General features: G+C 44.9%; 1 protein-coding gene across 3 annotated transcripts; it reads left to right on the forward strand.

The window, feature by feature from the left end:
* Window positions 1–380: 380 nt before the first annotated feature.
* salr (spalt-related) lies at window positions 381–15,144 on the forward strand. Of its 3 annotated transcripts, none has more exons than NM_001259054.2 (7): window positions 381–1,269; window positions 7,852–10,516; window positions 11,234–11,394; window positions 13,387–13,648; window positions 13,711–13,943; window positions 14,033–14,230; window positions 14,364–15,144. In NM_001259054.2, exons 2-7 carry the CDS (start codon window positions 7,921–7,923, stop codon window positions 14,715–14,717), a joined length of 3,804 nt encoding a protein of 1,267 aa, NP_001245983.1. In that variant the 5' UTR covers window positions 381–1,269; window positions 7,852–7,920; the 3' UTR covers window positions 14,718–15,144. The 3 variants fall into 3 exon arrangements, with proteins under 3 accessions (NP_001245983.1, NP_723669.1, NP_523548.1); NM_164965.2 differs by lacking the exon at window positions 381–1,269 and adding an exon at window positions 6,797–7,143 and having other exon boundaries at window positions 14,364–14,905; NM_078824.3 differs by lacking the exon at window positions 381–1,269 and adding an exon at window positions 6,797–6,877 and having other exon boundaries at window positions 14,364–14,905.
* The last annotated feature ends 12,249 nt before the right edge of the window (window positions 15,145–27,393 follow it).

Here is a 27,393-nt window from a genome sequence, read left to right on the forward strand (position 1 = left end):
GCGTCGACGTTGCTCCGCCTAAAGTTGTCATAATTTGCTATATATGCGTTTTTATTTATTTGCCGATCCGCTGCGCGCACGTTCATAAAAAACGAAGACGTTTCGTCGGATTACTTTATGTGTATTTTTTCGTTTTTTGCTCTCTCTGCCGCCAGAGAGAGCGACTGGTTAGAGGAGCACAGCTATACGGGTTACAAGCTAACAGTCGACGATAACATTCGAACTGCAGTCTTATACGCCACTTCCCCAGCTGTTAGCGATTAACAGGGGCAGAGCGTGAACGGGTGAGAGCTGTGGAGAGCGGCAGAGAAGCTTTCGCTGCTGCGAATTTTGGCGGCCACGACGACTCCTGTTTTTTTTTCGATTCCGATTCGATTCCATAGAGCGCCGTCGACGCTCCGGCTCGCAGGACGTCGCTGCCTCTGTCGCCGCCATTTGCCGCCATTTGCTCTCTTCGACCGCGCGGGGGCGCCACTCGCCATAGAAGCAGCAGCAGCAGCACCACCGCCAGCAGCAGCAGCAGCAGTCGCCAAAAAGGACATTCGCTTGCTCCACCACACCACTCGGCTTTCGAGTTTGTCGCTTCTCGGTTTCGGACTCGTTTCGCTTCCAGCCCCGAGATTCCGATTCGATTCCCGATTCCGATTTCGATTCATCAGTTCATAGTTTCAGTCGGCGAGCCAAAAAGCAGCCTGCCAGTCGAGAGCGCCTTTCCCAGAACTCGCAGCCTGAGCCTGAGAGTCCAGGAATCCCACAAAGATTTGCCAGTCTTTGCCACTTAAAGTCTAACGGTATCGCAGTGCGTTTTTATTACCGCCGCCCCCGCAACATAAATACACACAATTATACGTATGTGTATTTGGGCACACGGACACGCAGAGTTGTGTGTGCGGGGGGCGGGGGCATGCGTGCGAGTGTGTGTGTGTGGGCTGAGCGGTCGCGCGTGTTTAATTAATCATAAAATCTACGTCGGAAACCGCGAAACTAAAAAGTAACTCGCAAAAAACCCAAAAAACAACAACCAAGCCAAAAATTAAAAACAAACAAATAATAATAAAAGAGAAAGAGAAGGAACGTGTGTGGGAGGGGGACGGCGAGAGGGGGGCCAATGTGCAATAAACTCGATTTTGGAATAAACTCAATCCTGTGCAAAAACTAACGATCCGCATTGCCGACGGCATCTGTGAGACAATTTACGCAACCAAAAAGATGCTAACAAAAGGATAGCGAAAATCAAAAGGAAAAGGAGCAAGAAGCGACGAGTATCAAGTGAGTTTTCATAATCTCTTTATTTGTTATAAGAAATTCATTTAATGCACTTCAATCCAACTCAAGATTATATATGTTTTACATCTGCAATGAATTGTCAGTCTATTAATTAGTGACAGCAAAATAGCATAAAACTTACAATTGTTATGACTAGAGATTCATTTGATTTCATTAATAAAGTAATTGAAGTAATTTTTACGGTTTGCGCATTTAAAATGTAGACTTGATATTTACCACCCAATCAGTGAATAACTAAACTTTCACGTAATCTTTTTTTTTTATAACGCAAACAAATTTCAATTAATCAATAACCAAACTTAAAGTTGGGAGTGCTACAATTTAGATAATACGAATGAACGATGGATTCGCAAAGAAATCATCAAGTAATCGGTATAGTTTTCCGGACAAAGAATTCGACTACTTAAATTACATGACATTAACTCTGCAATTGATAAGTGGAAGGCAAATTGCGTGAAACTATATTGGCGATTCAAGAAAAACCTATTGGTTTTTTTTACATTATATTTCAATTGTTTTTATTTTTCCATATTTCGTAGTTCTATTTAGTTCTTTGGTATTTACTTTAACATTTACTCAAATATCTCTGGAAACAAGAGACATTTCGGGTAAAGCTAAAATTCGTGTATTCTATTTAAGCCAATGGTCATCTATTATTTAAGTCCTGATGGGTGTTGACTCCCCATGACGCACACAAATACGATTGCCACTGACCTATGTGATTATATGTTTACGAAATCCAGTTGCCATCCAAATAACCTACAAAATAAGGAATACATATTGCAGAAGATCGAAATTGAGCCCGGGGCTAGTTTCCCGAGCTGCACCTCTGCCATTTTCCGCATCCCATTTCCCCGATCCTGGGTGGCTAGATTATTTAACTTTGGCACTTTATGCGAGGACATGCAACTGCAACGGAGCAGCCCGAAAGTTGCATGTTGAGCTTATGTCAAAGCCAACATAAATACAACTGCTTTGTGCCCCAAAGGTGGATGGTGGACGTTGGGCGGGGTCAAGGAGTCGACGAGGCGGGGCACATGGGCGTAAGGAGTCTGTGCTCCAGGATATGACAGGGGACATGTGTGTGTGTGTGTGCGTGTGTGTGAATGAGTATGCCCTTGTTATGCAATGACAACAACATGAACAAGTCGAACAATATGCCAGGCCAACGGAACAGTAACAAGAACATGTCATGAAGAAAATTAACACAGGAAGTTGTAGGAAAATTCAAATCAAAGGGTGGAGAATGTCTTTCGGAGACACGACCCATCTGGGGTCAAGCGAAAAGATGACAGGTGTCAAGTCAGTGTGTCAAAGAAACACGAATCCATAGAGAGATAAGTTAAAACACTTCAATCAATTGATGCAGCGCATGAGCGGCATTAAGAATGCACTCTGCTGCAAGCCAGATACAAAGATATCAAGATATCAAGGGGCTGAGGAACTTTCCTTGTGCATTTATTGTTTTATTGCTTTAATTAATTTATGAGACGCGCGATTTCATTTCAACGACCAAGATCGTCTATATGTTTTTTTTTTCAAGTTCTCTGCTCGTTGGCTTGGCAATAAATTCGTTTGTAAATTTTCGAAGCACTTTAGCCAGTCTATCTCTCATTTTTCTCGCCAACCATTTGGCTTTTCGCACCCGTCCCGCCTTTGCAACACCGCCTACCCATCTATGAATTAAATATATTTGATATAAAATTTATTTTCATTTTAATAATAAATACACGACATGGTATCAAAAAAACAAGCGAGCCAAGCGAATGAAATATTTATTTTGTGTTATGACAGAAATGTGCGGCCATAGGGGCTGTATAGAAGAAATGTATCTATCAGATACACCCCATTCCCCGTTCTCAACCATAGTGCTCGGCATATTTCGTAGCTTTTGAATGCGAATATTTGGCGAAAATGTTTTTATTAGTCGCAGCGTGTTTCTGTAATGTGGGCCATTGAAGCTGCCACAGCCAACAATCCTATATATCTGTCTATATATCAATCCATCTAAGCCCCTTCACCCCCCTCTACACCATCGTGATTTAAGGTCCTCGAATATTCAGCTATATCATGCATTTCTGCATTTTTGAATTTTCAATTTAATTCCGCTCGCTAATTCGATAAACCGCATATATTAAATTTTTATGGCCTATTCGCTGCGCAAGTTTATTAGTTGGATGCCATTCTAAATCTATTAGAAGCTGCCCGATTTTGAGTTGCCTTTTTATAGTTTTCTATCGGGGTAATAAACCAAATTCAATTCATATTCATCAAAACAAATTTGGGCACGGCCAGTTTGAGTTGAGTTACGGAAACGAAAGAATTCGACTCAATTAATAACAAAGCCGATTTACTAAATTTGATTAAATTCCCAATCTATATGACTGGCTGCGGAATGTCTAATTATAACTTACGAAAACTTTAAATTATAGGCGCCAATTAACACTGTAATTCAATACGATAAAAGCATTTTAATTTAGTTTTAATTGATCCTATTGTTATAAATGAATTAAAAAATATAATAGAATTAGGAATAATTCGATAACGAAAGCAACATGTTTAAACTTCCGAAGGGCAATTTTTAACATGAATCGGAATCTTTATTAATTTAAAAGCAGCGTCGTTTAACTAACATTTCTTGCCACAATTAAACTAAAATTCGAATTGGTAACGTACTTCTTTAGTTGTTCATTTTAACTGCCAAAATTGGAAGCAAATCAGAAATACAAAACGCAAATCCCGTATAACAAAAGGTGGCTACTTGAATGCAATTATTTCCTTCGTTTATGAGTAATTAAAAAAAAAGTCAAGAGAGGGGCAAGGATTGGCAAAATATCAAAAATGGCCAATTCATGTGTGAGGGCGTCAAGAGGGGGCGTGGCAGGGGGATAAACAAGTGTCCGACCAGAAATACACGTGTGCGTGTGTATGTGTGTGTGTGTGCCTGTGTGAGTGCCCTGGTACTTTGCATAGATTGTCCACTTTAGATTAAGCCATGAATAATTTATGTGCGTCTCTTATGATTTTAATTGTTTGCAATGGCAGCTTAACAACTCCACCAACCCTGTATTATTCCTTTCAAACAAAAACGAAATGGCACGGAGGAAGAAGCGAGGAAGAAGCGAGGAACGAGCAGCGGAAAGCGGAGGCAAAAACAAAGTAGCGCCCCAAAAGCAAATGCAAAACAATACAAATTCATCTACAAGCTTTCCGACCGGACTCCTCTCTGTCTGTCTGGAGTATCTGTGTGGGCTGCGTGTATCTGTGTGTGTGTGTTGGCTTGGCTATCTGAAGTTGCCTCTGAATTTGCCTTCTTCCCAGCCATTCATTCATTGCGGACCCTTTTTCTTGCCTCGGACACACACACACAGACACAACCCTTTGCATGTCTCACACAGATACGCACACACACACACACACACACACACGCTAGAGGTGTGTGTGGCGCTTAACCCCCCGCTGGGCTCAACTGGTTGAATTGACCGTCTGGCTGGCAGCGTTCCATTTCGCTTCCTTCTCAAAAATTATATGAAAATTATACCAATTCAACTCATAAAATTTTTTCAGCTTAATAAATTCAGCAGACATTTTGTAAGGGACCACTGGAAATGAGAATTCTCAACTGGCAACTCGTTGTCGTCATTGGCTGCCCCTTTGCCACGGACATAATTTCGTTTGGGAACAGAGGCTTTTATGCAAAATGGTCAATGCCGAAGTGGCTTTAAATCCCCCTACCCCCCACGGACTTGATGTTATACATAAATACACACACACACACACATATGCAGCGGGCACATCGGGGGAGCGTTAACCAGACGCAGTTGCCTTGCTTAAGCGAAGCTCATAAATTTGCCTCAAACAATTTCCCACTTTTTTTTTCGCTGCCTCCTCAACCGTTTTTATTTCCCATATTTTCTTTGGCTTTTTTCGGGAAAGTCAATTCGGTGGGAGGAAAAAAGCGTGGGGCTGAGGTTCACCTTTGCCGGAGTTTTTCCATAAGCTTGCCACATGTCAGGTGAAACTGGAGTGGCTATTTATCACACAATCCACTGAAATGAATCACGCTTTTGTGGGAAATACCTAGAGAAGTTTTTATACATCACATACATATATGGCCATTGCCTGGCCAATAAAAGTTGTGTCCTCTAGGTGCATACATCTATTAGGAAATTATGGTAATAATGATTGTAGAAACAAATTTTACTTGTTAATTGTCATTTATACGAACTTAGTACTTTAATTTCGTTGTAATTTTCGTCAGTCTGTCAGAATTGGCGCTTTCTGCCCGAAAATCTTCCAATAAAGTGATGGCCGTCGATGGACCGACCGGCAGTCTTTCGTGTTCGATCGACGGTTGAAACAACAGACTTCAATCAAGATCTCGCATTCCCATTTCCATTTCCCCCCCACCAAATAGACTTCCAAAGTGTCTGTTTACGTTGGGTTCGGGTTCATTCATTCGATGGCTCCCAAAACAGAGCAAGCCAATTGGCCCCGGATATATGCACTAGGCCATCAATCAATCAAGCGAATTGCAATGAATTTTGATCAATATCCGCTTAAAGGGAACTTCGGGGGTATAAGAAAAACAGCATTTACATACATATATACTCAACCATAATTCACGATTTGAACGAATGAATGACGCCGTGTTGATTCCGGACTTTGCTTGAAAGACCGTGTCTAAGAGATCCGAAAGATTTAGAGTTCCTTTCGCGAGGCTGGGACCACCTGCTGACAGGAAACTTTGGCTATTCTATTCCAATTTTCCCCGGGCTTTCCGTGGAGTGACAATGGAAATGAAAGCTTGAAACTTTTTTGATGGAATCCCACCGCAGACTTGTGGAAAATTCTTAAAGCTTCTCGGGAGATGGGTTGCCGGGGCAATTGCGGAAGTTTTATGTTTTTGGCTGTGCGTAAATCGCTCAAGAAATCAGCTCAAGTGGAATAAGTTGTGGCCCGGCTCACTTGAGTTTCGGTTAACACTTTCGCTCAGGCCCGGACTTCAATTCTTGGAGGCCAACTCCACCCCAAACTATCCCACACCCCCCTTCTCCATTAAACAAATTGATTTCCGATGAGCCCATCGCCCATTGATAGAAATAGTGGAGTATATGGATATGTGTGTGCGTCGATGAGTTCGAGTGCGTCGAATCGATATTGCCACGCATCCGAGTACGTCTACTATTGTATCTCTATCTGTATCGGCATCTGTATCTGTATCTGGCGAGTGTTTACCTTTGCCAATAAATTCTCTTAATTGCCGGGAAATAATCATAAAGCAATCGGCCGTAATGCGGATGGGATAGTCATGCAAGCCTTATTTTCTGGGAGCTTCTGGGATTTAGTTTTCGGGGGAATCGAGAATTTGTGGCCCTGTTGAAAGTGTAACTCAGAAACGTTGTGGAATTATGTTGAAATCGATTTGCTACAAAATTTATGCGGCGCGTACGTTGAACATTTTAGTTGCTATTGGGCAACCAAGTTCGATAGTACACCCCCAAGTTGGCCATTCATATACCATCTCAAGTCCGACAGAATGTGTATAAATTCGTAGTCAAGTTCGTTCCAGGATGCCAACTACCAGAAAGTACATGAACAACTGGTGGTTTCTGGGAGTTCGCTGTGTTATCCTAATCTTGGGTCGACGATTCTATACCACACGGCGATCCAATACCCGGCTAGCCCTGGACTTTCCCAGTTTTACCAAAACACCTGATGAACGAACCAAAAGGAAATAGTCAATACATCTCAGTGTAGAGGGATATATTGGGGAGATGTCTAACAATGGGATTTACTCAAGTGTATCCATCTGGCATGGTCCGCTTTGAAAATGCTGTTTCGCAACACCTGATGGTGATCATTCTATTTAACTTGAGTGGGTCTGTCTATAAGTCGTTAGCCGATATCTGCCGGCGTCAGTTAAATTAGGTGGAATAATCCGAGAGATTCGAGGCAAAAATTCAATCATCTGTGTTGGCTCAATGTTATGCTGAGTGATTCCGTGTAATAAATCAATAAATTACCCCCTCTCATGCGAACGCCTGATGCAAAACTCTTTTCGGTTCCTCCAACCCGGTCAAGAGTCCACGACAATCTCCGTAATATCCAAATTGTCGCTCCAGCCGCGAGTCCAGATCGTGGACTACTATTAAATTATACGCGACTAACCATATGCGCCCTGTTCATTTATTCAACGTCTAAAATTGCGACACGCCGCTATTCATATATTCAAAAATTTATCATAAAGTCTGACCGGGCACTCCTTACGTGACAATCCGGCCATATGCATATATCGCGGAAAATAACACTGCCCGGCTGGACTTTTTCCGTATTCCGGGTCGATGTGTTATATTTTAAATTCAATTTGCCAACTAAATTAATTAATTTTATCATATTTAAATTACTTCTACAACATTAAGATTTTTTCCATCATTATTTTAATTATTTTGCACCGCAGTTCACAAACATGTACATTTGTTGATCAGTGTTATTGATAGGAAAATGGGGAAATGTACGTTTTTTACAGAATTTTCCCTATATCTTCTCCCCTTTCGTTGCCAGGGTGCAGTCCATGTTCAGACTCCAGCGGCAATTGGGATCAGGAGGTGAGCGCTTCCGATCGAGAGGATAATGTGTTCAATATTTCGCAACCGCATCAATTACCGTGGAACTGGTGGCACCAGGAGCGGCAGCGGGGAGCGGGAGAGGGACCGAGATCGGGACAGGGATCGTGATCGAGATCGGGAAAGGGACAGAGACACCCTGCTGGCCAAGGAACTGGATGCGGATAGCAATAACAATGGTACCGAGCCACAAATGGAGGCGGAAGCAGTGCCGGAATCTGATACGGAAAGAGAAACGGCCGAGGAGCGCGGCGAGGAACAGGAGCCGGAGAACAGTAACGAGGCCCTGGATCTCTCACTGATTTCGTCCGGCGGTCGGGAATCACTGCCGGGCAGTGGTCACGTGTCGCTGGAGGCTCTACAACATACCAAAGTGGCGGTGGCCCAGTTTGCGGCCACTGCGATGGCGGGAAACCACCAGTCCGCCGATCTGGCCATGGTGCAGTCCACCATCTTTAATGTGCAGCGGCAGCATCTGATGCAGTTACAGCTCATCCAACACCTGCAGAGTCAATTGAAAAGGGCCGAGGCAGCCGCCTTGGGTAGGCACTCTCACAGCGATGAGGAGGAGGAAGAGCCGGAGCCAGAGCCGGAACCTAAGAAGCAGCCCACCAATGGCCTGAAGGAGGAGTTGGAGCTGGAGCAGGGTCCGGAGTCAGAGCAGGATCAGGAGTCGCGGCGGGAGGAGAATTCAAAGACTGACAAGAGGGGAACTGAGGACAGAAAGGCAGAGCCAGAGGGTTACCAATCGATGATGTGCGACATAAGCTCGAGTCTGGCATCGAGCATTATCACCAACCACGATCCCCCGCCAGCCCCCAACGAGCCCAATTGCCTGGAGATGTTGCAACGGAGAACGGAGGAGGTCCTCGACTCCGCATCCCAGAGCTTACACGCTGCTCAGATGCAAGAGGAATACTCGGAGTATGCCTCCAAAGAGGCTCAAAGTCGCGGTGAGATCTTTAAGCATCGATGCAAGTACTGTGGCAAGATCTTTGGCAGCTACTCGGCCCTGCAGATACATCTGAGATCACATACCGGTGAACGCCCATTCGTTTGTAATGTTTGCGGAAGTAAATTCACCACGAAAGGCAATCTGAAGGTTCACTACCAGCGGCATACGCAAATCTTTCCGCCAATGCTTCTGCCACCAGGAGTGGCGCCCAACGTGGGTCATTCGGGTCAGGGGCAAGTCCAGGGCGAGCAGTATCCCATTCGCCTGCCTTTTGCGCCACCAGTAGCACCTGTGGGTCAGGAACAGCATCAGAATCAAGTTGAGGAGCCGGAGGAGATTAGACAGGAGATTCCAGTTCCGCAGGCAGAAGATCTCAGCAAGCCAATGGTTAAGGAAAAGGAGAAATCCCACTCGCCCGTGGAGCGTGTCAAGACTCCCAAAGAAGTTAAGACAGATGCAGCGCTGCCGTCATCAGAGAAGCCTGAAAAAGAGATCTCCAAGCCGGTGGTGACCTCGTCACGACGAAATGGATCTGTGCGGAAGCGACAAACAAGTGCTGTTAGCCCGCCGCAAGAGGATAGGGAACGGGATCTTGTCGAGCACTTGCACATAGCCAAGCTGGTGAGACGCTCCTCTGCCAGCAGAGAATCACAGCCGGCGGAGTACTCGCTCGCGCAAATGGAGCGCATTATCGACAAGTCATGGGAGGATCTGATTGAGATCGACAAGACTTCGGAGACCTCGAAGCTGCAACAGTTGGTGGACAACATCGAGAACAAGCTGACCGATCCTAACCAGTGCATCTTCTGCCAGAAGGTTATGTCCTGTCGCAGTTCCCTGCAAATGCATATTCGCACCCATACCGGAGAGCGTCCGTTCCGTTGCAAGATCTGCGGCAGGGCTTTCGCCACGAAGGGCAATCTTAAAGCCCACATGAGCATACACAAGATCAAGCCGCCGATGAGGAGTCAGTTCAAGTGTCCGGTGTGCCATCAGAAGTTCTCCAACGGCATCATCCTGCAGCAGCACATTCGCATCCACACCATGGACGATGGCAGCGGTGGTCAGGGAGCCCCTGCCGCCAATCCTGGCGAGGCCGAACGGCTGGGTATCGAAGATCAAAACTCGAACAAGTCCCTGGGCACTTCGGATACATTGGATTTCTCCACCACCATATCGGATCACTCGGGTCAAAGATCTGAGTCCTCGCAAGGCGGAGATTTTGATGAGTTTATGACCATGGACAGCACGGATGACTCCAGGGATAACTCAAGTGCGGCCACAGCTACGCCTCATCCTCTAGAAAGAGAGAGGGATAGGGAGAAGGAGCGGGAGAGAAGGATTCCCAACGATTGCTCTGATGAGAGATCGCATTCCAATCCTGATTTAACTGGAGGCCGCAGCGAGAGTGGCGAAATGCCCGCCATGGATCTCTCTTCACCCTCTTCCAACTCGGGTCGTATCTTCGCAACTGGACTGGCTAACGGAGCTGCTGGTGGAGGATCTGGAAATGGTGGTCTTCCCATGCTCGGAATGCCCATGCCTCCAAATCTTCTGCTCATGGCAGCTGCTCGCGAAGAAATGCACGCTCTAGGTCATGCTCACGCCAAATTTCCCCTGCTGCCCTTTGGTCCACTTGGATTTATGGGTAAGCTATAAATATTCTATAATATTAATATTTTTTTGGGGGCTTATTTTATAAAATTTTCCGAAAATTGTCCGAAAAATATCATTGTCTGATACATATAAGGAGCTTTGAGAAATCTTATTTGCTTTGGTACTTCACTATGAATTTACCCAGCTAATTAAAAGCAAAATATAGAGCTTATAGTTTGCTCTTTGTCGCGTCCAACAATATAAAAATAAACCCGGCAAATTGCGTATCTTTTGGCCGCCACACTTGGCATTAACTTTCTTCTCCGTTCTGTTCGTGGATGCGAGGTGACAAAGCCCCTTTGTCTGCCACCTTTGACCCCGTCAGCGTTTGCCAAGCAACTCGCAGTGGAAGTGCGATAAATCTGCGATCTGGGCGCGACATAACTCAATTGGACCGAGACAAAGCATCCGCCGAGCACTTCGCACCGCTCCACCCAGCTCCATCCCAATCCATGTCTGATATGCCTATGCCAAATTCCGCAATTTATTTATAAACATTGGCGCATTCCCCGAATCGTGGCGCAAAAGGCGCAAGCGATCGGATCGAGTAGCGATCTGTCGCCTCATTATGTCACAACCTTTTACGCGGATGGATATTTATTATATCTCCGATCGCAAAGAGCCACATTCGGCAGCACGTGGCGGGAATTATGTGTACCCCACTGACCTCGCAAGTAACTCTTTGTCTGCATCCCGCCCTCATCCGCAGGTCTGCATCCGCCCCCAAATGTGTGCAATCTCTGCTTTAAGATGCTGCCCAGTTTGGCCGCCTTGGAGAGTCATTTGCAGAGCGAACATGCCAAAGAACCGGCGACGGGCCACGCCCAACGCCCACAGTGCAGCGATGCTGGATCGCCGTATGGAGCAAAGGTAAGTGCAATAATATCGAATTGGATATTGGATCACTATGTTTGCTAATCCACGCCATGACAGTAAGCAACTTATCGCCATGATCCAATTTAATAAAAGTCCTAAAGAATTCGCGTAAGTTTTGTGAAAGCAATATTTAAATGGTTTATAGAAATGCTTGCGGAATACATGACAGTTCTCTTTATTCTCAATAATAAGATGAACTACTCGGAAATTGGTACTTCATTACGTGTCACTGACTCCGAACTCAACTTATTTTTCGCGGTGCAAAACCCACTAATCACTTCCATAGTTAACCATGGGGCAGCATTCCCATGCCCCAATATAGTAGCACTTACATCACATCCAACTAGCCTAATCTCACCTCAACTCTCGCTTTGAGAACCAGTGCCATCTGGCAGTGAGAGTCTTGCCTTGGTCATGATTAATTAAAATGTTCACGGGTTCAGCTCGTTCCTTGGGGTTGGCTTGATTTGGCCAAATATGGTTGGAGCAAACGGCCCGTTTTGGCCGCGACCATACAAATTATGAGCACATTATTAATTGCCCGACGTGTTCGTCACTGGATGGGTATTACTGTGAAAGAAATTGTGGCCAACTTGCATAGCTTTGCCTTAATTGTTGGCGTTCCGCTTTGCAGACTCCAATCGACCAAGTTGTTGGGGCTGGCAACCCAGACTCACGGGTTTAAGTGCCCGGATTACATCGCCCAACAATGCCAATTATTTATTAAAGTGCGTTCGCTGCTCCGATGTTCGGATGGAGTGGTTTTCTGCAGTGGCTGTCCATAACTTAAGTACAAATGCGAGTATTAATATTTATTTCTGGCCGGAGCATGCAGTGCGGCATTGTCCCTCTATGACTAATGACATCGTTCATTATGGCATACATTCTTGGAGTAATTCCAAAACAGAAACTTAGTGTCTCCGCACAGGGATGGAATCTGAACAAATTTCGCAGCTGGGGGCTTTTAGTTGGATAAGGATGCATTTTGAACAGAATGTTTGATTTTTGAGAAATATACTTAAGAGAGCTAGCTCTTTGTATTTCACAATCCCTTGAACCGCTCCTGTGCTTCCTATTGTGGCCAAAATGCAAGTGCAGTGTAAATGTCATAACATTTTCAGTTGGTAATCAGCAAGTCTCTGCTGGGATGCCCTCCTTTCCCCAATACCCCCCAAGTTTTGCGACAGACTGCATTTGTACATCTTTGGCTGCGCAGCGGCTACGTTCCGTTTTGCTCGCTTAGCACATTGTTGATGATCTAGAGCAGACGAGCATCGGATCGAGTTGGTCCGGGTATGGGGTTATCCCATGCAGATGGTTGCAGGGGGATTGTGACAGGCAATGGAGGTGGGGCTGGGAATCGGCATCATCTTTTGGGCTTGAAATTTCTAAATGATTCAAAAATCTTAAGTAATTACGAGAATGCATTATGATGATGCGAAATTTACGACTCCGTCTGGTATGTTTTCACTCTGGATCGTGGCGAAATGATGAAAACGAAGGGCTATTCGGGGGCTATAGAGGATCGGGTTGGTTTGAGAGATATAGAGGAGCCTGTGCCGGATCGGTGACGGTGTGTGCGATGCATTCAATGCAAATAAATTATGCTACGCTTTATGCAAAATTATTTAATCTTTTGTTCGTCGCGTCTGCTGGGGACACCAGAACAGAGCACTACATAGTTGGATTCGGCTCCCCTCGCACACAGATTCCCCTCTTTTTGGCGAACAATTGTTTTGCCATAAAAATATGAGACCCGGCGGCATCGTCTGCGCGAGATAATTAGTTGGCATTATTACACGCGATGGTATATAGAAAAATTGTAAATTATGTTTTTGGCTCTCACTCTCCGCGAAAATAAGATTATTAAGAGGCGCGAGTCTGCCGCATCGGAATGAACGGCACATTTAGCCGAAAATGCGCAGAAATTAGCGCCCGTCGCTGAAAGTATCTCGCCCTATAATATTGTACATCATCGCATTTCAGCTCACTCTCAATCCAAATCTGTTCGCAAAGAAGCCGCCTTCGTCGTCGTCCTCGTCGTCGGGTGAAAAGTTGCCGGAGTCATCCAATCCGCCCTTTCCCGCTGAAAATCCCCCAGCAACGCCCATCAAAGAGGATCCCGATCAGGAGCAGTTGATGGTGGAGGAGGGTGCTTCGGCTGGAGAAGGATCTGGCACCGGAGCCACCTCGAATTATCCCCAGGAGGCCGGCGATGCCGAGCAGTCACTGATGAAGATGCAGCTCCGTAAGTCGCTAGCGAGGATGACTGAGCTCCTTTCCGCAATCCTAAGAGTTTCTCTCCATTAGATGCCCATCGTTTTCCTGCCAGTCCCCTCGACTTTCAGCAGGCTCTGATGTCCGCAGGACCACCGACTTCTAGTTTGGATCCGCCGGTGAATAACAAGCACTTTTGCCACGTCTGCCGGAGGAACTTCAGTTCGAGTTCCGCTCTCCAGATCCACATGCGCACCCACACGGGCGACAAGCCCTTCCAGTGCAATGTGTGCCAGAAGGCTTTCACCACCAAGGGGAATCTCAAGGTACAGTCAAGAATTTCCGTCTGTCCCTCCAGCATTTTACTCAACTGAGTTCCTGCTTGTCCCTATTTTTGGGTTTCTATATTTTCTAGGTCCATATGGGTACTCACATGTGGACGAATCCGACTTCGCGGCGGGGTCGTCGAATGTCCTTGGAGCTACCCATGCGACCTGGTCCAAACTCCGGCCAAGGTCATCCTGGATCCAGTGCAGAGCAGGAGTTCATGCAGAGACGACCAGAGCTCTTTTTTCCCTACCTGCCGCCCTTCTTTAACGGATTGCCACCAAAGGTGATTATTAGATGCACTTTTCTTTTGCTATATATGTTAACTGCTAAAAACTATTTAGCCTGATAATACTAGTATACAATTAAGTTATGTTATCTGAAATTTGTTGGTTGTTCTTTACCTTTTTTCCGAATAGCCTGGGGAACTCAGTCCCGGCGCCTTTCCCAATATTCCCCCGCCTCCCTTCGCCAACGGCGGGAAGTATCCCTATCCGCCCGGGCTCCTTGGCTTCCCTGGTTTCCTGGCCCAACATCCTTACATCCTAGAGCGGAGGAGCAGCAGCAAGTCACCCACGCCAGAGCCGGCTCAGAGTCCCGCCTTGCGGGAGGAGGAGGGGTCCGGCAATATCTGGCATCCACTGAGTCGCATCAAGGTGGAGAACAATCAAAACGAGTCCATGGGTGGCTTTAACGAGCAGGAGGATCACGCTGAGACGGATGCCACTGGAGGGGACAACGACGAATCGGAGTCCAGGGATGCGGAGAAGTAACGTGGATGAGGAGAAGCTGATGAGATCTTAGTCTTGGAACACACATGGTTTTTGTGGAGTACATATCTTGAGCATTACCCTACGCTAAGCTTCTACTAGCACTGACACAAACTCAAACACAACCACCCACACACTTATACGAATATATCCTTTGTGTCTATACAAATATATATATACATAGTACGGTTAATTGATAGCGATCTTCAAGGCATTTAAATGCATTAAGTTTAGCCGGTAAGTTGTAAAAATAGCGGATTGAGGAACGAACTTGACTGGAGAAATATCTTCAACCGGATCAGGCAGGCTGCGAGGTCGGAACTTAACTAATTTTATGGCTATACTTAGATATATTTAACTACATATACCGATAAATACACGTAATGTAAACTGTGGTAGTTGCATATAAAAAAATTGAAATCGAAGCCCGAAAAAAAAACACCGCGACAAAAATGATCAAAAATAAAGCCGGCATGCGAAATTGCAAAGAAAACTCAGTGACGTTTCTTTTCCGGGAAGTGGGTAGCATTCCAAATGGAATTGGGTATCGCATTTACGATGGATTCAATAAATTCATGCAAATTGGCAGCTTTGGTAAGTGCGCCTCCTTCGATCGTGCCACATGCCACGCGCATCCCATTCATCATCCCATTCCCTTCGAAAAGACGCCCTCGCCACAAGGCATCCCCCATCGCCATCCAACAGATGTTTTCTTTTTGATTCATTTGCCCAGACATGGGTGTTTGGTCAAAGTATCTCTCTGTCTCGCAGATCGCTGCGTTGTCGCAAAACTTTTAATTATTCCCTTGTCATTTTGGCACTGCCTCTTCCCGCGACGACAATGCAACAAATAATAATTTCTAGAGCGCAACAACTTGATGTCGCCGCGAATTATAAATGTTCGCCAAATATGACAGCCGTTGTCTGCCAAAACAATAGACTATAGACTATATAGACTCGATCCGATGCACCCAAATCGGATTCCCGGGCGAGTGGCACATGTGGGGCACACGGGTGAAAATAAATACCCCATGAAATAATAGGAACTGATAGAAGCAACAAAGATTGATGACAATAGTACGCTTCCGTATTAAGATAATATAATTTTTGAATTAATTACTTCGTACCCATAATTTTGTAGAAGACAAATACTACTAAGCTCTCCCAGAAAAATCGCACAGAAAAATGGAAGTACAGATTTATATGACTTTAAATGCGACTCATTTAGGTAAATGATGGAGGTTAATTAATAAGTGCGAGTCTCCGCTTTTTTTGATTAAAGTCTCTCAAATCATTACAATTTTCTTTAGACAAACACTGCGGGTTCCAGCCAACAACTTGCATATAAACACCTCCAAAGATTGCAACCCTCTGTTTTGCACGAATGTTGCTTTGTTGGCAATTCCATTTTCCACAATGTTGCACTTTTCCCGAGAATTCTAGCTCATTTCATGGGCGCACATATTTCATATGCGGCCGTAAAGTGTCTTGAATGGCAAAAAGTGGGGGTTGTAGTTCTGGGACTATTAACAGCCCCACGGCTGGAGACATTAACTATGGTTTGACAAGGGGAAGGCGGTGGTGCTGCTAACGGTGAAGGAATCCCACCTCCTGCAACGAAATGGGCGATGAGAAATTGTGCCATGTCTGGTCGGGATCCCTGGCTAAATTTCAAGATCACCCCAAAAGGGCGCAGACATAATTTTCATGATCATAATTCGCCCGCCGGTTGGCAGCCGTCGGGCATCTTAATAACCTCATTTCGTTTCTAGATCTGCTCCTAGATTCTATCTTCGGGCTGCATTATATTTATTCTGCGTGCAATTTGTTTGATCTGTGCGCGTAATTAACTCTGTCTGCATGCAACGCGTCGTCCGAAAACGGTCTATGAATAATAACCCAGCCAGCCCCAATTTCGGAGGATGAATATTATTTCTCGGATCCCGGGGAATTATGATTATTCGTTTGATGGCCACCAAGATGGAGAGAGCTCGCTCCCATACCGTAGCGAACTTTGAAGTGTGTCTAATTGGGCGCCAGTTAAACGAGTCCCGAGTGTCCGTGGAACTCAGCGTATCGATATCAAAGATTTATTGCTTCCCAGTCTCCACTTGTTGGTAAAATCTGTAATTAATTGCAATTAAACTATTTCTATAACCTTGATCAGAAAAGTGACAATTGATATTTCAATTATACGTAATATATTTATCATTGCAATATTGATATTTTAATAATATTATTTTGGTTATTCCAATTACCTTTATTTATTTTATAAACATTTTTACCAATCTACTTTAAGTTTTGCCTACTTGCGGTGCGCCTATTAATATAAGTGTGCCTAATTGGGCGCCTCGGAAAAGAAAGTCGATAGTTGGGCGGGCGGTGGAACCACCGTTAGTCCCCGGGGTAAGAAAAGCCACTGCAATCGACACTGCAGTTTTATTGATATGAAAATGGAAATGGGAATGGTCGCTCGTCTCCAGAGAACAAGCGGCCATCGTGTAGCGCGTTTTATGGCACCCACAAATTCCGTGCTAATTGTTGCACCGCGAATCCGAACTGGTTTTCCATGCCACAACCTTCGGCGCACTGCATCCTCCTCCGACCGCGGGTAGTTTGCTTCAATTTTGCCTCAATTATTTCGCTTGTTTGTTTATGGAGGAATCTTTAATCTCGGCGCTGGTGTCGCTGCCAGCCTTGACTCCTTGACTTGCCTTGGCTCCTGCTGCCGCTCACATGCGTGGCCAAGATCTAGACAACACCTACGATGGACATGGATGGAGGAGGGATAGCGTTCCCTCTCTCCATATCTATGATCATCCACGAAGAGGCGGTGGGGCAAGAGGCGGAGGATGCTGGGTGCTGGACAAGTGTTTCGAAAAATGGATTATTCATGTTGTCCTTGCCAGGCATTCGGCATTCGGCGGCTTTTGCCAGTGTTGCTGCTGCAAGTTGCAAGTTGCTCTTGTGTCACGGTCTCCCTGTTTCGCCGTTGTCATTGTCTCTGAGGCTTTTGTAGTTGTTCGGGATTGAAGATCGCTGACTGGTTGGGTTTTCTTCAAGATGGAGTCACTGATTGTGAGATGTTTCAGTGAAGGGTCTGCTAAGAGTTACTTGCACAAGTGAAATATGAGATATCATTTTTTGGCATTTCTAATTCTAGATAAATCTTAATGTAATATCACTTCTTTTTAATGTTTTTTTTTCTATTCACCCATGTTCTATTAGCAGACACACACGGTTTATTTACCCATCTGGCTAAATATATCTGGCTCTCTGGCCGCATCCACATAGCTGGTCCTAATAAATTTATAAAGCCTGATATTATCGCGGCATCGTAATCGTAACTCACTCCCCTCGCCTAACAAATGGAGTTCGAGTTGGAGTTCTAGATAGAGCGGATGGGGAGGTGGCATCATTTGCATTTGAAGGAAACGATGCCACACGCACAGAACGGCGTGGTATCCGCCATGAGAAGTATCTTCATAAGAAGCGTTATGGGCATCATAATGATGATGTTCAATTGCAGCTCACGGCGAAAGGCATTCCCAGATCGATTCTAATTTGGAGGCGTTAAGGTGTGAAAATACCTACAGCCTGTGGCAGCTTGGGGAATTGATGGGGGCGCTGAAAATGTGTATGCAGGAACTCTGGATGGGGATTCCCCTCACATCCATCTGTCTATATGTCTGCGGTGCCACCCGAAAGATGCTGCCAAGTCTGGCTGTCATTAGCGGTATTCAAATCATAACATAAATACACTTGTCGTCTGTCGAGGGCCCTTTCTTTCCGCCTTTCCGCCCTTCCCATCACCGTTCGCTCACCCAGAGGATTATGACAGGCCCGATAGAGAAGAGTCTGTCTGTCTGGCTTTCCCTCCGCATCTGACTTGTGTGTCTTGTGGCACAGACAACTTGTTGGCTGCATTTCATTTTGATAACTTGTCAAAATAGTCTGGAGCTCGAGTGGCATGATAAATGCGGCCAGACAGCGCAAAAGCCGCTGACAAAGTGTTGAATGCCAGTGCCACTTTATTATTGCCATTAAGCGAATGCCGCCCTTTTTGGCTGGCCTTGCCAGTTGGCTTTACGACCCAGCTGGGTGGTTGCATATGCAACTTTGGTGGCATAAACTTGTCAGGCAATCTCATAAAATCGCCCGCATCCCACCCTGCGCCCTGCTGATCAATAACCGAAACATTTTACCTTCCCCAAAAGGTAAATCCCTCGTGAACAGCCGACCGAAATATTGTTGTAATATTTGCAAAAATTATTTGCTGGTCAGCGGATATCGATTCGACTTGGAGAGAGCAGGAAAAAAACCAAGACACTTGGAGAAAAATCTTTCTAGGTAACACAGTTTAATTGATTTTTGTAGTTTCGAGTATTATTTGAAGCAAACCTTAATTAGCTATCTTATTTTAATGGTTAGAGAATTATAAATTAGTTCAGGATTTTAATAAAAAAATGTTAAAATATTTTATCGATGTAAGTTGCTATTTTAGACATATTTAGAAAAAATATGTATAAAGTAAAGATACCATTAAGCCATAAAATTTTGTTTAATCCAATAATATTTTGTTAGTGCAAGTCCAGTCCTTCCCCAGCCATCGCCACTTACCTTAATGTTCCCGACTGATTGGAATATGATATCGGAATCGGGTTTTATGGCGGCTCAGCTTTTATTTATTTACAAGTCGAATTTCGACCTCTCAACTCCCGCGGGACGCATCTCATAGTCCTCTGCCCTCCGCCCACTGCCCGCTGCCCCGCCCATCGCACATCCTGGCGAGTTCAACTAATAAAGTCCTCTCGTGCCGAGGCTTCTGCTTTGCGGGACATGGCTTAATTTGTTAGACGTTATCGCTTCCGCTTAAAGCCAACTGCCGGCGAGTGCAACAAAATGCATTTGCTAGTTGCAACTGCTGCAACTGCAACTTGTTCTGTGCTTTAAGGGGTGAAGTGAGGGGCGGACAGGCGGCACGGTCACGTGCAGCGTGCAATAAGCGCAACATATTCGCATGTTGTCCGATCGAAGCAGTCGCGTTATCGATACTTGCGTGGCCTTGGCGACCGGCAGGAAAACACTGCTATCGATGGTGGCACGGATGTACGGACGAGTGTATATCTATGTAAATGCTTTGTTTTTACCTGATCAGATACTTAATACAATTTTGCAAATAATAAGTTCACGGGGTAAAATATAACTTACCAACAACTTCGTGTGATTATTACTTAAGATTATATCTCAAACTGTTGGCTTTAAATTTGATAGATATTTTGCTGGTTAGGTTGACTTTAGTTATTTGTGAACTAGCGCACCAACAACCAAGCACATATAGAAACTGAAAAAAACTGAGGAAGGAAATTCAGTAAGTGACTACTTCGCGTCCGAAACAACAACTCAATCGAGGCAGGGGAAAAGCCAAGGAGATGGACATGGTCAGCACGAGAACTTTTCCCGCCGCAAAAGGAGAACGCCACACTGCGGAAAAGGGACGCTGCAGATGGATGAGCGGACGGGCGGATGGATGGCAAGGAAAAAAAAACAAGCAAAAGAAAAAAGTAAACAATGAAAGGAACATAAATTGCATATGAACCTGCAGCCAAGTCGCAGTTGGCTACACTCCATCTCATTCAGCGACTCCTGCTCCATGTTTCTTGGCTTCTCCCAGCTCCTTCGCCTTTTCCGGCTGCGCTCCACTTGTCGCTGCTGCCGTTGTCATTCCTTTTAATTTCATTTATTTTGCAAAATACAATTTAATTTGATGTGAATGCAACTGACAACTGGCAGCAGCGGCAGTAGCATCAGCAGAAAAAAAAAAAACCAGCGACGAACGACAAAAACGGAGAAGCCGGTTGCGAAATGGCCATAAGGCAAATATTGAACTACAATAATCATCATCGGCATCGGAATCGGATTGCGGATCGCTGGAGCGGCCATATCAGCCGCCATTTCTTTCCCCATCATCATCATCATCCGTCGCAGCAGCAGCAGCAGCATCAGCAGCAGCAGCGCAGCAGCAACATAAGGGGGAAGAGACAGCAGACAGAAGACAATCAAGCGCAAAAAGCGAACGAGCAATTGTGGCACACGGATGAGCCGGTTCAATGATTGTCATGAAGATAACAAAAGTTGCCTTTTTGCATACCAAACATCGCCATCGACAACAGCAGCTTTAGCAGCAGCAGCAGCGGCAGTTGCTGCACCTCAGCGGCAACATGTTGCTCAAAACTAACAAAGTATTGATTGCGGCGATTGCAAGTGGATGTGGATCACTCGTCGTCGATGTCGCCGACAGTCGTCGACAGCAACATGGATTGTCATCCAAGTCCTGCAATGGCAACAGCACAACAGCAGCAACAACCAACATGCAGCATGCAGCAGCGCCGTCTGCAATCATACATCCTCCGCATGAAACAAAAGTCATTTAGTTATTGTTGCCGCTGCCGAAGCTCAGATGCCAGCGATATAAGCCCCGATATCCCAGCCAGTGCCCAGGCTCAGATACAGATACAGATACATCTACTGCGATGCCTCGATGACGCCCGTCGACGGATGGGACATCCGCTTATCAAACTTCAAACAAATCATTTTGTTGGCGGCCTTGTAGGCAGTATTTTGCAAAGTCGAATGGCCATGAGGAGGGGCTACGGCTTACAGGGGGGGGTCTGATCGGGAAAGTTGGCCGTCAGCTGAATGGTTGATTAACCGCTGAAAGGATGCATTGTTCAGATATGAGTATGGCTATATGCATGGACATTCCATTTTCATGCAACAGTCACTCGCAGAAACTTTTCAGTTGTCTCGTTGTAAGGCCTTAATTGTTTTCTTATTACACATTTTACTTATAAACTTGAAGGATATAGCATTGAAGATTATTTTGAAATACTCTTTTAATTAATCAAGATTTGAACTTAATTTAGTTTATTTTAGGTTTATAATATATATATATAGCCTTTTCTGTTTGAGCTGCATTCTACAAATTTATCTTTCAATTCAGCTGTATGTAATTTCACTATCCCAATGAAGTCATTATGTTTTACTCAAAGTCATGCCTGAGAACTATCAACTAAGTTCGTGTCGTCATTTTGCAGTCATCTTTGCCATTCGTAGTCCCGGGATTTCAGCTTTCCATGGCCAAATGATTGGGGATCCGAGACTTACACATACAGCGCAAAATCGAAACAAAAATGGAAATGGAGTCGAAAACAGGAAAAATGAAGCGAACATCATCATTATTTCAGCGACGGCGACGTGAGCGCAGCAAAAAATTATTGAATTTGAATCCGGCAGCTGCCATTCGCATCTTGAGCCATCTCCACTGATGCGATGCAATTTGCTAGGGCCAGGGGGGGAGCTGTGGCAGCGGGGGCATTGGTTGCTGGGGCGGAACGCGTTTTGCACTTTGCGTTGATTGGAAGAATTCTGAAAGGAACCGGGCTCCGACTGCAATGGAATTATAAAAGCTACGGCGCAGGGGCGGAGCAATGTGGTAGTAGGAAAATAAGAGGAATATTTTTAATCTTTGAGGAGATACTAGAGATTGTGGCGGAATATCTTTTAAAATAATAAAAATATTCAAGGTTCTTAAAAGGATGAACTATTTTAACTTTATTTCGTATCTTAATGCAATACCAAGTAAAAGCAATTCAAAGCAACGGGTCAAAATGGCACACAGCGCCCAGCTAAGGGTTATGTGGTATGCCATTTTCCGCATTCTGATAAATGAATTTTTATGACACGCCTGCATTTAAATGCGGTCCTATGCGTACTAATTTGATGAGTGAAATAGGTTCGTCCGAAATTATTCATATTTACAGTGTCTCGGTTAACCGACAAACCGAATAGCAGAGAGTGTTTCGTCCATTTATTATTTGTGGCCGTCGCGCGGACAAACAGCGAATGGATCGGCCACTAAACAAATGAGCATCGCAGTCCAATTAAAATAATAATTACATTTCTAATGTAACTGCAATTTGTGTTTGCGAAAAAGTGCGCCCATTACCCCCTCGGATGGCATAAATATTAATGACGACGAAGAGAATCGGGGCTAGCAAATGGAAGGGGCGTTTTCCACCTTCCATTCGCCGTGAAAATGGGTGGGTCTCTGCAAATGTGCGTGTCGATAAATGTTTGCATTTCCCAAACCCACACCACACACATTTTCCCGCACAAATGAAAACTCAGACGGTCGGGAAATTGTTGGCTCTGCGGCAAAGTTAGAATAAAATGCCAGCTAAAATACCTGTGTCTGTGCCTGTGGTCAACTGTTCATATTTACATTCTAAATAAATAATATTCTAATTTGACAAAGCAAACGGTAATTTATTAAAATTGTTAGCCGTCCAGCGTTAGTTGCATTAATCCAAGGGCCATCGAGGTTGTGCCAATTACAGCTACTTTTAGTACTTACGATACCGATTTTAAGCAAGGGTCAGAGTGGAAGAAACAAGAGTAATTGCCCCGACTAAAGTGAGAATTCGGTTGTAGGAAAATAGCTGCAATGCCATTAAAGCAATTTAAAGTGAAGCAACAGAAAATGAAGCCAAAAGATGGAGAAAAATACACTAAAGCAGTTAAGTTAAGAAAAAGAAAAGGCAAAATCCATGACTTAATATTTAAATTAAATGTTATCAAATATTTTAAAATTAATTATTTTGATCAAATTCATTTAGTTCTCTGTACAGTTCTTAAAGCTCTTTATATTACATTTATATATATATATATATAGACGCTTTAGGTAAGTCCTTCTAAAGGATGCGAGGTCATGGACATGGCACGCATAATCGTCCTTTCCACTTGGTTCAAATAAAATGGAAAACCGCCAACACCGCAGCGGTAACTTTCCACGCCAGTTGCCAGTTGAAATGGACACAAAATTGCAGCGAGTTTTTGGACGGTTTCAATGCATTATGAATATTCCCGAGTGTGCCAAATGGAATCCGAACTCCTGTGAAATGGGGATTATGTCATGGCGACGTAGAGTACCCAAAATCATTTCATATGCAAAGCTCGGTGGTGGCCGTCTGAGAGAATTGTCCACACAAAGCCAACCACCAACATGGCCAACCACCAGACATATGGGGCCGGCATCCGGGCATGAGCAATTTGCATTTGGAACCCTGGCCAGGATTGGTTATTAGCGAGATTTATGGACATCATATTTGCGCCTGTCTGGCGCAGGAGGCACCAAACCCCGAAACCGAAATCAAAACGAGAAGCCGAAGCATATCGTTCTCAGTCTGCAACCCCATTGTTCACTTAGTACACACTGAGAACAATAATATATTTCATATTTTCAACTGATTTTAAGGTAGAATATCATATTTTAAAGAGTTTCGCTTTTTTCTCTCTGTACAGTCTAGAGAACCCCGTTCGTGTGTGGATTGAAGAGATATTAAAATGAATATTTTGCGGATAACATGAAATTGAAATTGCCTGCGACTCGACTCGACTCGACTCAACTCGACGCAACTCGGATGACGATGGCGGCCAGTTAACTCGCCAGTGGCCGGGTCGTTGCTTATGGCCCAGCATTCCGATAACAATGAGGATGACGATGGTTTCTGGGATGGGAATGGGGATGGAGATGCGGTTGATGCTGCGACGGGGTGTGGGAATGGCCATATGGGAATGGGTATGGGTATCCAGAGATGACGTTGGCTCCCATTTGCTGCTATCGTGTAATGTGTTTAGCGGTGCGACAGAGGCGACGGGTAAGGGTGGTCGGGGGATGCGGGGTGGAGAACCAGGAGGGATCGGGAACAGAAGCTCTGCCACTGCGGCTCCTCTGTAGATTTCCATATTAATAAATGGCCACGGCTGCCGTTGCAACATCCCATTTCAGGAGCGGGGATCGGGAATCGGGGCAGAGTTATTTATTGGCAGGCGTGCTCTCAATAAAATTATGGTTCATGCAGATTATGCGAGTGCAGAAACTTGTTTGCCACAGCCACCGGATGGCTAAGGGGGCAGAGGAGGGGTTGGAGACCGGGCCAAGATTATTGTGGCCATGTTGCAGAACCGAACAGGCAGCTTGGGGCAATATGTAAAGTGGACTTATCAAAATGGAGATGATGCCGCAAGTTGAGGATGGTCTGGAATGATTTTGGCAAATCCTTAATGGCATTATGTGTGGGTGGGTGTCCGAGTGAGTATGTGTGTATGGGAATATGTGGAGCTTTAAGGATAGCATTCACATATCTATCCATCGATGTGGCATTATATTTTTACAATCTTAATATAGTAACTGGCTGACTATTATTTTAATATTGCTAAATGTATATGCGTCATTACACTTGAAACTAGTTTGAATTATATTTACGTACAGAGAGCTCTAGAGCTTATGGCTTTTAATGTCTAGGAAATTCTTTGACAAGTTGATAGATATTGACTTGGTTAAAGGCGCTCGAAACACGCAATCCGTTGCAAATAATTATATGTACTTACAATCTGTTTACTTGAAATTATTGCAAAAATTTAAAAACTGGCATATTCCGTAAAAAAGTTGTCAGCTAAACTTAACTGATGTAACTCATTTGATGATACCCATTTTTATTACAAACTATTACTGTTTGCTTAAAAAAATATTTTAGATCAACACTAAATGTGTCTTTAACAATATAAGATTCGATAGATAGTAATATTTTCCAATTTATAATATCTTTTTTTGGGGTAGATGTTTAACTATCTATGCCCAACTTATGGAGCTCATTAAATGCATCCTATTATAGGCTACTGCTACTGGTTTCGATGACATCACACCTCTCAGCTGCAGTCGCCAACACTTGGCTACTAATTAACCTTGGTTAGCCCGTAGCATTTCCTTTACTTTTTTAAAACTACGATAAGTTCGAGTGCAAGAGCCCTGGAAAGGCACAGGAACCAGGCTCGACTCGTTCTCAGCTCCTCAAAAATTTGCATATCAATTTGTACACCCAGAACAGCAAAAAAAAAGGCCAAATAAAATGGCGTAAAAACTGAAAATCTCGTTGCACTGCTGCAAGCGAGGCAAACCGCAAAGAGCAGAAATCATGATTCTCATTATTTCGCTAAAAACGCCAAACGACAAACGCTGACTCCCACCGATCCCCCATTCTCCCATCCAAAGTCCCCAATCCCAGCCCACTTCTCATGGGGCATTTAAAAGCGGCAGAGTCAAATGAAGATATGCAGATTAAAGGAGCCAGATGCAGCAAAAGCAGCAGCAGCAAAAAGCTGCCAGCGTCAATGTGGAAAAATTACGATGAGCATTACCAGGCACATTAAAAGGTACCACAGCGGATCCCCCAACACAACCCCCTTGCGATCCCCAACACCCCCGCCCGAGGTCACAATGGGCATGGACATGGACATGGGCATGGGCAACGGTAGCCAGGGGCAGAACCGCAGACCAATTCTGAGATATGAACATGGCGTTTTTTGAGAGCCATATGAAAAGACCGACGGCCGCCGACCGACGAGCAGGGCAAATCGGATGCGGAATATACCATAAGAATGCACAGGGCACTGGATATTGGATACTGGATGGTGGCTTCTGGATGCGGGGTACTGGCTCCTCGGTCCAGGGCTTCGGCTTCCTGTTGAGCGGGCGCGCATCTCGCGGAGGCGATAACAATACATGCGCCACGACCGCTGTGGCTGCCAAAATCACTGAACAGTGGTCATAACATATATGTTCAATGGTATTTACAATAAGCCAAAAATGTATTTAATTACAAATATATAATTTACGTTTAAATTAAAACTCTGTACCTACAAAAATATTCATATCTAATATTCTAATGGTTCACAACGAAGTGTTTTCCAACCACTGTGTGCCGACGGAGATGGCTACTCCCACTCCCTGCATTTCTGGATGGCGGGGGCGATCCGCAAGGCGATCCGGCCTCGTTTGCTCTGGCAATTGTTCTCGCCGCGTGCGCTTTTCCTTTTCCGTGTCTAGCATTGGACTTGGACTTGTGGCCATGGTGGGATTCGAAGCTGAACTTGGACTTGGTCTTGGCTTGGACCTGGACCTGGACCTGGATCTGGAGTCGGCTGATAAGCGTCAGCGCGCCAGTTAATAGCAACAAATAAATGCAACTAAATGCTCAGCGCGGCTCAGGTCGCTTGGATGCCGTTGGGAAAGGGATGCAATGGGGGTCGATGGGGAGCTGGCCAGGGCCATATGAAGATATCCAAAACAGCGACACAATGCGGCAGTTGCCGTTGGCATATCGTCGCCACTTGGTCCACGGTGCACCACCAGTACCAGCAGTACCACCACCACCCCCACAGCCGCCCATTGTGGTTGTAGTCAGCGCACATTTCTTGTACTTGCGGCCATTGTCATTGTCTTTTGGCCATCGCCATCGGCAGCGGATTTGTTATTCCTACGTCGATTCCTTGGGCATTGTCTCGACTCGTGTAGTCTTTTGCATCGTGTACTGGCTTATTCCGGGCCTTATTCCCAGCTTGGCCAAATTTGGTCTTGGCCGCGTGATATAATTCATAATTCATTGGCCGCGACATCTTTATTTGAATGTCGCAGAAGGCATCTAATAGAGTCGGTCGAAGGCTCGAAGGCGTGAAATATTGCCGAGCGTGTGTGCATTCTATGTAAATAAATTGGCAACTATATGTTGTGGCCAGGGAATGAGTTAAATGCAAAGGAAAATGGGCAGTCACATAAGGA

The sequence above is a fragment of the Drosophila melanogaster genome, chromosome 2L (assembly GCF_000001215.4).
Source record: "Drosophila melanogaster chromosome 2L".
NCBI lineage: Eukaryota > Metazoa > Arthropoda > Insecta > Diptera > Drosophilidae > Drosophila > Drosophila melanogaster.